At 46.8% G+C, this 12,989-nt stretch overlaps 1 protein-coding gene across 1 annotated transcript; it reads left to right on the top strand.

Annotated features, from left to right (window-relative positions):
* The first annotated feature begins 342 nt into the window (after positions 1–342).
* LOC106739754 (olfactory receptor 11A1-like) lies at positions 343–1,402 on the top strand. Its single transcript, XM_014604985.2, has one exon. It carries the CDS (start codon positions 343–345, stop codon positions 1,315–1,317), a length of 975 nt encoding a protein of 324 aa, XP_014460471.1. The 3' UTR covers positions 1,318–1,402.
* Positions 1,403–12,989: the final 11,587 nt, after the last annotated feature.

Raw genomic sequence — 12,989 nt, 5'->3', positions numbered from 1 at the left:
CCATTATCAACACCATTAACGAACATATTGAGTAAAACTGGACCTGGGGCAGATCCTGAGGGACCCTGCATGGACTTCCTTGCCTGTGTGACAGTGAACTATTGTTGAAGCTCCATAGATTCATAGATGTTAGGGTCGGAAGGGACCTCAATAGATCATCGAGTCCGACCCCCTGACTCCAGGTTTCAGGGAATTCACAGTAGCTTTCGGGTTGGTAAGACGAGGAAGGAGGGGATATTAGAAGAATAAGCAGAGGAAACTAGATTAATGTTTAATGTTATCTTTTAACATTTGTATTTTAGAGTTTGATGAATAACCCCTGGGGTAGGGGGAGTGAGATTCATGGCAGACCCAGAACAGGGAAATCAAACATTTGTTACTGAATTTATTCTCCTGGGATTTGGTGACCTTCCTGAACTGCAGACTTTTCTTTTCATGCTATTCCTTGTAACCTACATTTTGACCCTGGTTGGGAACATCCTCATTGTTGCCTTGGTTGTGACTGATCAGCAACTCCACACCCCCATGTACTTTTTCCTGGGGAATTTGTCCTGCTTGGAGATCTGCTACACCTCCGCCATCCTGCCCAAGATGCTTCTCAGTTTGCTGACAAAAGAAAATGGAATTTCCCTCTCTGGATGTTTTTTGCAGTTTTATGTCTTTGGTTCCTTGGCATGCTCGGAGTGCTATCTCTTATCTATGATGTCTTATGACCGTTATTTAGCAATATGCAAGCCCCTGCACTATGGAGCCCTCATGAATAGCAAGTTCCGCATCCAACTGGCAGTAGGATCGTGGATATCTGGATTTGTAGCTGATGCCTTCACATCACTGATGGCATCACAGTTGACTTTCTGTGGACCCAACACAATTGACCATTTCTTTTGTGATTATACTCCATTGTTAGTGCTATCCTGCAGTGACACCCATACAACAGAAAGAGTTATGTCCATCATTGGCACCATGTGCACGGTGCCTCCCTTTCTGCTTACCCTGACATCCTATATTTGTATTATTGCCACCATCCTGAAAATACCTTCTACCACCGGGAGGAGAAAAACTTTTTCCACCTGCTCCTCGCACCTTGTTGTGGTTACAATATTCTATGGCAGTTTAATGACAGTCTATCTGTTACCGAAAAATGACATATTAAGAGACCAAAACAAACTGTTTTCTGTTTTTTATGCTATCCTGACTCCTTTATTAAATCCCCTTATATACAGCCTGAGAAATAAGGAGTTTAGGGCCGCCCTGAGAAAGGCAGTAAGTAAATTTGTGCCTTTACTGAGGACTCAAAGAATCCAAGCTCTTTTTTAAATTAAGACAGAAATGAAGCAAGAAAAACTTGTGCTGAGTGTTGAAATGATCTATTACTTTCTAACACCATGTATATCTCCCTGTATTTAATGACTATCATGCTAAGATCTGTGGGTGATCACCTGATGTATCTGCAAGAAAGTTGCATTTAATCAATACTAGCCACAGGTAATGAAGTGGACAATACAGAAATTCAGACCTTCAAGGTCTAGTTCCTACCATGTTGGTCATCCCTGCCTTGGCCCTATTGATGTGGACTGTGGGTAGGACACTGGAAGAAAGGACTTGGTTCTTGTTAAAGGCTGAGCCGTGATGGGCATGAAACATGAAAAGGAAATGACCCTTGCCAGCAGACTGAACAAAGAAAGAGGAGATTCTGGTTTCAGGACATTGGGCAGGACCCAGAGGGGTCTCAGAGATGTGGAAGCAGCAGGGACAGGGGAGTTCTGCATGGAGGCTTGTTATTTTTCTCCTCTGTATCTCATACTTTTTTGTGAATAAAATGTATGTGGCTCAGAAGCTCCACTGCAAAGACTTTGCAATCCATCTGTAATTGTTTAATCCTGCTCAATGTGTATTTCACAACCATAGTTAAAGCGTTTCCTCTACAGCTGCAGAAAAAGCCTGCTTTCGGCTTATGCCAAAGGTTGTGCCTAGGTGTCAGCTGTAAGGGGGCACCTGATCATTTGGTCCTAAGTATTAAAAGGGTCTGGATGTGGAACCAGACTTACGAAGGCTCTGGACTTTGATGCCAGAGACAGATACATTTGTACCTGAATGCTGCTCTTAGATGTTTGCTTGGCTTGGTCAGTACTGGCCGTGGGCCACTGTGAAGCTGAACTTACAGACAGCATGTGGATGCAGCTCAGAGCCAGTAGTTTTGAAAACTTCTGGGGCAGGATGCTAGTTCTCCAGGTAAATGCAGAAGTGGCCTCTAAGTGCCATTTACCTTCTGATGAGTCTAAGCTTGGTTCTCCTTCACTGTTCTTTTTCAAAACAGAAACACATTCATGCATGTGAATGTACTACCTGGCTATGCTGTAGCTGAGTAAACTGCCCATGTGGTCAATGAGCATGCTCAGTAGAGCTAGATGCTGTCTTTGGAGGTGTATAGTAGTGGCCAGCACCCTAAAATGTGCTATTCCATTCCCCTCGCTGTCCACATGTGCATGGGCCACGGGAAGACTCAAAACTGTATGTGATGCAACTAACACGCCCATGTACAGGACTTACTCCTGTTGTGCTTAGCAGCCAGTTCACACCTGGATTGCATATAAGGAACCTAGGGTAGAAAGAGAGATTGCCTGGTGCTGGATTTGTTCTGCAGTAAAAATTTTTGTGGCAGAACAAGCAGGGAGCAAATAGATGTCCCTACTCTTTGTCGCACCACTGTGATAAAAGGTAGTATCAAATAGTGCCTCTTTATTGAGGTGGGCTAATTGCTCTGTGGCAGGAGAGTGTGAGCAGCCTGGAGCTGCCTACGCTCTCCAGCTGTCCATGGAAGGTGTTATGGAGGCCTGTGGGGCCTCATCCCATGTTCCCTAGGAAATCCCACTCAGGATCAGACCCCTCAAGTCCTGGGAGCACCTGCCTGGCCTTCCCCACATACAGTGACCAGCTCTGGGATCTGTAAGTGCACATCTCTGTAAGTGAGAAAGCCCATGTGGGTCCCAATGGCAATAGAGGTTGGGTGCTGGCCAGGGGATTTGAGCTTGATACGGGGTCTGTAGAGAAGAGACAGTATGAGAAGGTTGAGGTTAAAGGTCATAGGTATGGGGTTGACACCGTGCCTGCAAGTCCCCATTGCAATGCATGGGGTTGACCTGGGGCCCAAAAGTCCCCATAGGCTTCCATGGGGTCGACATTGTGCCAGAAAGGCATGGGACAACAGGTGAGGTGTTTCATCCAATAAAGCAGATCAGCTGTAGCAGGATGTGTCCTACCACTGATCCACTTCATTTGGAACATCTGTTTTTACCTCTAGTGAATCACACATACCTGCAGGGAGATAGGTAGGCAGCCAGGTAGTTGGACACTGATGACTGGGCTGGGGGAAATCCAGATACAGGTTATGCAGGATAGCTGGATATAAAGGGGTGTGGGGGAGAAGTAGGCAGATTAGGGACTAAAGGGGACCAGGGAGGATTTGCAATATACAGGGACAGGCTAGGAACAGATAAGTAGCCAGCCAGTGACAGAGACCTTGGCAGACAGGGCAGAGAGGCTAGGTGAGGAGAGCAGACCACAAGCAGACTCTTCTCTTCATGGTGCTGGTCATCTAGTGACAACATGACACACAGGAGGAGCCCCAGCCTTGGGGCTGGGTGCAGGGACAGTCAGCCCCTCACCGTGGACCCAGGCCTGGCCCCGGTCCTAGGGAAGCAGTCAAATTGACTCATAGAAGAGCTATACAGACATCCCCAGACCCATCCATAGCACCTATCACAGCACCACAATTATCAGCCTCATCAGATCGTCAAGAGACTGCATGGCTGGGGCTGCATAAAGTGCTACCACCTCACGGCAGGTGCCATATATCACCTTTGTGGCATGCTATGGGGTAGCCTGGAGGCCTGCTGTCCCATAACGAGTAGTATAATTGGGGGAAGGGCAAGTGGGGCCCCAGCCCCAGGTGCTGAATATAAGGGGGAAACAGCGTCCCACCGCTGGAGTCTTTACCACAGTAGGGGTAGCCCTGCACTGCTTGGTGACAGAATTTGAGCAACCCCGCAACTCGCAGTACATCTGGGGGATAAGCCTGCCCCTCCTCAGTGAATTCCCAAAGCAGGAGCAGTGCTGCAGCCAGAGGTGCCATGGGCTCTCTTGCCACTGCTGCTTCCTTGGTTCTCTACACAGGGAAGGCAGACACTACTGTGATTGCTGCTGCTACTGCTGCTGTACCAGCATCAGATACAGCAGCAAGAGTCACAGTAGCAGCTGCATCCCCTGTACAGACTTCCCTTGCAGTATACACAGGTCAGCATGCCACCTCTCCCCACACCCCAACTGAGCTTCTATATGAGCTCACTATACCTCATGGTGGATGGGGAGAGGGGGAAGTGGCAAATCAGAGTGGCTCCCGTTCTGATTCCAGCAACTCAGCCTGGACTGGAAATGGTGCATGGTTGGACCTGAGCTCTATTAAAGTGGCCCCTGGTACAATATGTTGCGGGCCCCTGGTCTAAACTTAGGAATCTACATGATCGGTGAAGTCCCAAAAATGGCACTCAAGCAATTTGGCTCTGTGGACGCTGACAGATGTGCAGCTCTCTGCTGTAACTCATGGTGTTTCACTGAAAGTGCCACGAGTTACAGAGACCACCCCCTACCCCCACCCAACAGACATTTGCTGTTTGGGTGGTGGTGGTAGGGTTATCAAGATCCACTTTGGAGCTAATCCAGTGGAGAGAGGCTGCCTATCTCTTCCCTAGCCCTGTCCCTACTCCAGATCCAGTGCTGTCTTCAGGATGGGAGCAGGAAGAAGGGAGGGGAGGGAGCTCCATCTGGGGTTTGCCCAGCGTGCACTGGAGGGTGGAGCGGGTGGATTGGAGTCCTCCCTGAGGTGAAAGCTCATGTATTTCCAGGTGTGGGAACATGTGCTAGCTGCTAAAAAAATCTACATCAGTGGAGTGGAAACTCCAGTCACTTGAGAATTCTCTCTCTCAACAACCCACTGGTTCCCCAGTCTGAAGTTTTGGGTAACACCACCACTGGACTCCTTGCTGCCACCAGAGCACCCACCACTGCCACAACAGTGGCCACAGAGCCCCCCGCCCCCTGTGTTTCTTGCTGGATGCAGCCCACAAAGAGGCCCACTATCCAGATCCAACCCAGTACCATAGGTGAATCTGACCCCCCTATCCCAGTTTAACATCCTGGAGAACACAGGAGAATTTCACTCAGTCCTCCTGCATCCAGTTTAGGACTTCTTGGTACTAAACTGTACTTAGTGTTTAGTACTTCTTTGATACTTCTTTAGTAGCTGTCCTGTTCTTGTTTTTTTCCCCAATTGGTTCCCTTAGTCTTAAGGGCAACTCTTCTGGACTCAGCTTCTTCCCAAATTCCCTCCCCCATGTCAACAGTCTGGTCCTAGTCATTAGTTCCAGGATAAAAAGACCAAAGCATGGCTGGGATGATCTAGTTGGAGATGGTCCTGCTTTGAGTATGGGGTTGGATTAGATGACCGCCTGAGGTTTCTTCAGCCCTAATTTTCTACCTCCCAGTGCTAACATTACATGGCATCTCATGGCCATGGCACCCTGACTGAGAATCACTACCCTAGACCAAGGTCTGCTACAGTCTCAGCTTCCCGGATACCCTCACAGGCATGCCCATCCAGATGTCAGACCATTTTAGGTTGGCCATTGGTTCTGTTTTATACCAGATCATCCCGTTTTCAAACCCTTTGTCCCCTCTCCATTTCTAAATGAGGATCGGACTGCAAAAAGTCCTGTTTTTTCAGTGAATTGGTGGAAATATATGTCAATAATTTGTCTTTGTGGCTCTGTTGGCTGTGGTTAGAGGTAGGTACGCAGCCAGGAGGAGAAGGGTCCCAAGCCAGCCAGGGAGGGAGGGAGAGAGGGAGGGAAGTGGCCTTTTTGTGGTGGCCCTGCAACCTTGCTGCTGATTGGCCAAGGGACACAGTGGCCCCACCCCTCACTGCAGATGGGTTGGGCTGCTGCCTTGGCCACTCACCACTGATTGGCTGGGGGCGGGCAGTGGTTCCCCCCTCACCCCAAGGGCATGTCTTGTATTCTGAGGATGCGTCTGTGGCCACCCTAGACCCTTCAGACATTTCTATTTGGATCACAAAATCCACCAACTCCAAGTTTCCCACAGGCACATCTCGTAATGTCCCAGGCACTCTCTGGCATTCCCAGCAGAGCCCCTTCCCCATAATACCTCACTGATACACTGAGATTGACTCCAGAAACTCTACACCGGGGTGCTAAACCTCCAGCCTGCAGCCCAGATGTGGCTCGCAGAACTCCCCAGAGGTTGGGATATTTGGAGGTGGCGGAGCAGTGGCAATACCATTGCCCTCCCCAATTCCAAATTCCCAAGCCACCCCACAGTGAGTTGGAACTGGGCCATGCCTCTCCCCTCCACATAGCCAGATTGGGGACGTGCCACACCCCCCCCCACCCCTATGTGGGGCAGGGCCATGTCCTCTGCTCCCTGTACATTGTGGGGTCAGGGTTGGGCTGCTTCCTGGCCCCCTTTCACATGGCTAGATGGGGCCTCCCGTGCCCTTTCTGCTCACCTATTTCAAGGCTGCTACTAGTCTCTCAAGATTTCCAAGTCTTGGTAAAATGCCCACCAGAGCAGGGTCTTGGTCATGATCTAGAGCTCACAGGAGGTACTACTGTGCAAGTGAACAGTTGCCATGATTTCCTGTTAAATTCCCATTTCTTGTTACATTCCCATGCCCAGCGAAGCTCTGCACCTAGTTCTCTTACAGACTCTATTCCAGCATCCCTGGGGCTTTCCTAGCAGATGTAAATTGAAAATATTGCAAATGACTGAGTTCTACTCACATTTCAAGCAATTCACAAGGCGATTGTGGTTTGATGCTTAATTCAATTAACAGTTCTGGCCAACCTAAGCAAGACTCCCAGGTAGCACGATGGGATCTGAAATGCCCAACAAGGGGAGTATCAATCACTGAGGTTAGAAGCACACCAAAGATGCACAAGCTTTGTCTTTGCAATCCTCAGCTGGAGCTAACATGGCTGAGCCCCTCTAATGATCCCCCCCAAAGATCAGGCAGGGCTGCATTACTTCCCTCTCTCAGCTTCTTTCTGAACTGGAGACAGGACGAGCAGGTTTTAACAAGTCCCCAGAGCTTCTCAGAGAGCAACGAGCCAGCATTAACATGTCGTTGCAGCCAGAAAAGTGTTAGTGGCGTCATTAAACTCATAACTAAAGAGAAAATTATCCCCGATGGTTTCTGATGCCTCTATATTACAGGCTTGTCCCCAAGTACAAAGACCAGAACGAAAATGTTATCATTTAAAAGCTCCCCTTTATTTTTTATTTAAAATCGTGAGTGTCACGAGTCCATCAGGTTGTCTGTGGCTCTGAAGAGAAGAGCTGCTCACAACATTATTGTAATTCATTTTTTTTTTTGCCATGGTGGTAAACACTGATAGATTTCTTTTTTTGCTTGTGTGTACACACACACACACATTCCTGAAAATATTTTTGAGGTTAGGGTTGGTTTTTTTAATAAGAACAACAAGCATAAAGAGCAGCATAAAAGAGACATTTTTGCCCCAGAAATATGTTTTGATTGTGGCAAACAACAATTTCTGGTGAGTAAAGGTTTAGATGGGGTATTAATCACATGCAGTGCTGCAGGCGGCTTGTAAACACTGTACAGCTGTTGTGAGCTCGTGCTCTGGGATCCCAAGATGCATCTGATCAGGAACGTTCCCTCTCATTTCCCATCGCAACCTGCTCGCCGCCATACTACCCAAATTAGCCATTACCCAGGCCCTTCTCCAACGCTCCTTTTGAATCTGGTCCCTGGGCTGCAAAGAAAGAGATCTATGAAGCCAGGGAGAAGAGGCCTGGCTAGAAAGCAGGTGGCTTAGGCATATAGGTGGTGTGCTGTATGGGAGGAGGCCCCAAATTGTACCTGAAACCTTGTTCCCAAAGTAGCAGAAAATACTAGGAAAAGCTAGGAATCTCTGCCTCCTCTACTCAGCTTCCTGCTTTTTCCTTAGACTTATGCTCAGGTATGTACACATGAATGAGCCTTGTTGGTAGCCTACTGGTACATGCTCAGTCTACACCTGCAGGCTTAAATGGCTGGAGAACTGCCTTTTGGGCACACAAAGGGAAATATAAATTCCTTCCTAAAAGTAATTCTACACTTCCCTGTTTGAGTCCCTGAAAAAACATTAATGCTCTGCTTTTGGAAGGTGCCTTTATCTTACCCTTAAACTGAGTCACAAAAGTGCAGTGAGGAGGAGAACCTATCCACATTTTGTACTCGCAGACTTTTAGGGGCTTGATCAGGGTGAAATAGGATCAAACTGAGGTAGCTACAGGCACCTAATAGATGGAATAGGATCAGGCCTTAGCTGCCTAGAGATTTTGAAGTCAAAGAGCAGGAAAACCCCCAGGATAGATAGACACCTTTCGGTTTAGAAAGCAACTGACTGGGATTTATTTTGGATTGTGGATTTGGCCTGAGAAGTCTTACAGGCTGTGTTGGGTAGGAGGTCAGAGCAGCTGATTATAATATCTCCTGGCCTTAGATCTGTGAACCTATGATTTTTAATCCTATTGGGAGTGTTTGAAGAGACCAGCAGCTGGAAGCTGAAGCTATAGGGCAGGCATGATTTTCACAGTGAATGGAAGTAGCCCCTGGAAGGTGGTGGATATTTCAATGCTTTGAGCCTTTCAATCCAAGCTGGACATCTCTTTCTAACTCAGTGAGGGGCTGTAGGATGGATGCTGGAAGAATTGGGTGCATGTCTTTTGTCTGTGCACTGTGCAAAGTCAAGATTAGAGGAAAAGAATGTTTTTTTCTGGCCTTAAAAACCATAAGCCTCTAAGTTTTCTTTCCCTAGGGACAGCCCTGTTGGTAGAGAGCAGGTTTGTGTGCAGGTGGTGTGTGAAACAGGGATCCTTTTTTGCTTCTGGCTCAGATGAGCTGACAAGGACTCAACGCTCATTGTCAAAGAAAGAGACTACTTCCCCTTTCTAAGCTGGAGAGTGCAAGTGCATCGGTACCAAAAAGTAACAAGTGGACAAGGAGAAAACCTTTTTTTAGACTGCATTTAGGGCTTCTGAAGGTTTACATCGACAGTTGTACAAAGTCAGCAATGTTCATGCTCCCTGCAGTGGCATCCTAATATTTTTAGTCAAGAAAAGAAAAGAAAAACACATTTTTAAATTGATTTTAATCAGTTCCCATCTAAGACTGGGAAAAGTGATCCCCCCACCCCGCAAGATAAAAATGATTCTGAGGTTTTCTTTCTGCCTCCCTGCCTTTTGGATCAAAAATGAACATTTCTCTCAAGAGCAATAAGCTTTAATAATTCCATCTATTCAAATATATTGTGTATACAGAAGCCCTCCAACAGGGTAACCTCAACACAGCACCATTAAGAAGGAACATTCGGTTGATCTTTATTCCATTCAACTCTCAACATTTTATGAAGGCCATATCTTGCTAAAGGTTTTTCTCAAGGCATCCTTCACCTCTCTGTTTCTCAGGCTGTAAATGAAAGGATTGGCCATGGGAGTGAGGACAGCATAGAAGACTGAGAACACTTTGTTCAGATCCCCCCCAAATGAGCTGGCATTTGGGGACAAATAGACAGTTATGATAGTGCCATAGAAAATTGTCACCATAAGAAGGTGAGAGGAACAGGTGGAAAATGCCTTTTTCTTCCCACTGCTCGAAGGGATTGTCAAGATGGCAACTATGATGCAAACATAGGAGGTCATGGTTAACAGGAATGGGAAAATTTCCACAAGAAAGGAGACAACAGTACTCACCAAAGTGATCACACTGGTGTCACTGCAGGAGTGCTCTAGTATTGGGGTGAGATCACAAAAGAAGTGGTCAATGACATTATGGCCACAGAAAGTTAGCTGTGCTGTAAAATACAGAATAGTTGAAGCAAGCAGAACTCCGCCTATCCATGACCCAGCTGCTAGCCAGCGACAAACCCTGCCATTCATAAGCATTGGATAGAGCAGGGGTTTGCATATTGCTAAATACCGATCATAAGACATCACAAGTAGGAGATAACATTCTATAGCTCCCAGACAATCAAATATATAAAACTGTGCAATGCAGCCCCTAACCGAAATGGTCTTGTCCCCGCTTAGAAAGCTGACCAGCATCCTGGGCAGGATGGTGGAGATGTAGAAGGTCTCCAAGCAGGACAAATTCCCCAGGAAGAAGTACATGGGAGTGCGAAGGCGCTGATCAACTGCAACCAGAACAATGATGAGCACGTTCCCAGACACTGTCACCATGTAGATCACTAGAAATAGCAGGAAGAGAAGTACACGATATTGATGGACATTCCCAAATCCCAGGAGGATGAATTCCATGATGAACGTTTGATTGTTCTCCTCTTCTTTCTCCATGAGGTACAGCTCATTTTCCCCTTTCACCTCTCCTGGTAAGGCATTTTAAAATAGATAAAGAATAACTCATTTGACAGAGTTGACTGCAAATTAGACAAGGTAGATGGATAGCTATCTGAATCTATCAGTTTTCAAGAAGAAAGACTAGATATTACTTTCTCTGGCAGAACAGAAAATTAGTCAATCCCACACCTTGTCTAGGGATGCCAAAATATGTTGGACCTAAAGCATAGCTATAAGAGTCTGTCTAATTTGCAGTTCAAGGTACAACTTTGACATCCACGTTAGCTTTATATTGGAGACCTGGGGTACTGCATCGAACTCAGGACTGATGGAGAAAAAAAAAAAGACAGAGATCAAGGTTAAACAGCTTGTCCTGAGCTCTGTTCTTTCCTGGCTACACCACTATCACCACCCAAAGCTGCTAATGTAAAGTGGACTCAGGTACATCCAGATGAGGCTCACTCCCATCTTTGGCTGCAGTCAAGACAAACCCAAAGAAAATTAGAGACTTTCTCCCCCTTTCACCTCACAAAAGCCATGTGAGGGAAGGCAGCACTTCCTTACTAAAGGAGCTGCAAGGAGGAAACAGCTCAAGTTGACTTTGACCAACTCCTGTAATTCTCATTCTGAAGCAACTTCCCAGAAGATGCTACACTTGCTTTGCTTTATTTGAGAGTACTCATTAAATGTTGACTCTTAAAAAATGGAAGCTATCTATTGGTTTCAGTTGTTGACCATTAGCTTTTAATAATGATAAGAGAGAGCACTGGAATGAAGGCTGCATTGTGCTATATACAAATACATCTTAAAGGGGATGGCTCTGAAGAGCCAAATTTGCAGCCGTTTTGGCTCTTTTTGGCGTCTGAGTACATCAGGATTGCTACTGCAGGAGAAGTCAGAGCTTCATCCTGTTGTGAAAGAGGTGGGGAGATCTCAGCCTTAGCAAGAAGGCTACATTGCCCCAGGTGCCATGCACACAGACAACAAAGAGACAGCCTGCCCATGGGACAGTGATTCTTAACCTAAGCAGCTAAAGGAAACACAGACTAGATGAAAGTACTGTAAAGGTGAATACATAGTTGGTTCGATTATTGTACTCAGTGAGTAGTAATCAATGGCTCCAAGTCTAGTTGGGAAGAGGTTTTAAGTGGGGCCCCCCAGGGCTCTGTCCTGGCTCTGGTATTGTTTAATATCTTCATTAATGGTTTGGATGGTGAGATGAAGTGCATGCTTAGCAAATCTGCAGATGACACCAAGTTGGGAGAAATTTCAGGTACTGTGGAGGGCAGGGCTAGGATCCAGAATGATCTGGGTAGACTGGAAGAGAAGGGGTCCACAATCAATCAGGCCGCCTTGTTGAAGTGCAAGTTGAAACTTCTGCTCTTGGATGCAATAACCCCCCTGCCCCCCCGAAACCGCCCCCCCAAGCAACCCCCCCCCCCCCAAATAAAACAAACCAACCCAACAACAAAAAAACCCCCAAACCAATGCAAAATACAAACCGAGGAATGATTTGCTAAGCTACAGGGCTGCACAGAAGGACCTGTGGGTTATGGTAGACCATGAGTTGAATAAAACAACAGTATGCTCTTGTTCAAAACAAGCCAACAGCAGACTCTGTTATATTAACAGCAGTGTCGTTTGGAAAAAAAACGAAACAAGGGAAGTGATCCTTTTACTCTACTCAAGACAGGAGAGACCTCACGTGGAGGTATCCAGTTTTGGGCCCCACGCTTCATGGATGTGGACAGTTTGGAAAGAGCCTGGCCCAAGGCAACAAAAATGATTAGGGGACTGCGGTGAGGCTTATAAGGGACAGCAGAAAGAACTAGGGTTATTTAGCTGAGAGAAGAGAAGACTAAGGGTGGATTTGATAATAGCCTGCAAATATCTGAAGGCTGAATATAGAAAGCATGGAGATGAGCTTTTCTCTGTGGACCATAGGGGTCAGGACTAGGAACAATGGCCTCAGGCTTCAGGAGGGGAAATTTGGGTTGGAGATCGGGAGGAGCTTTCCAACTAAGAGGGCTACCCAACTAACAGGCTACCCGGAGAAGTTGTTGAGCCTCCATCCTTGGAAGTTTTCAAGAGCAGGTTGGACACACTTAGCTGGCATGGTTTAGTCATCCCTGACTCAGCCCTGAGCATGGGGCTGGACTAGGTGACCTTGTGACGTCCCTCCCTGTCCTACCTCGCTATGATCCTATGAACCTTTTTATAGCTGCAGGGCACCCCTCATTAGGCTCAAGGCACCTCTTGGAAAATGCCAGCTCTTTAAATAAGAGAGTGACAATTTAAGTACAGAAAGAATACTGCAAATCTTCTGTTTCAAAGAAAAACCACAAGAGGTTAGAATCGTTTTAATGCTGCAAAATCCTATTTGAAATCTCCGGGTTTATCTTGTAAATTGTGGTTGGACATGTAACAGCACTAACGTTGTGTGGCACCGACCCCGAAAGGACCAAGGCACCCCAGGAGGCCGTGGCATCCTGACTGAGAAGCACTGCCATGAGAGTGCAGTTGTCCGAACAGAACCAAGAGACACTAAGTAGATT

The sequence above is a fragment of the Alligator mississippiensis genome, chromosome 7, assembly GCF_030867095.1.
Source record: "Alligator mississippiensis isolate rAllMis1 chromosome 7, rAllMis1, whole genome shotgun sequence".
Classification (NCBI taxonomy): domain Eukaryota; kingdom Metazoa; phylum Chordata; order Crocodylia; family Alligatoridae; genus Alligator; species Alligator mississippiensis.
The sequence above is the reverse complement of the archived record's forward strand: the minus strand, read 5'-3'. Positions and strand labels throughout refer to the sequence as shown.

Coding starts and splice junctions, on each gene's coding strand:
- LOC106739754 (XM_014604985.2), top strand. CDS start 343: ATGGCAGACCCAGAACAGGGAAATCAAACATTTGTTACTGAATTTATT.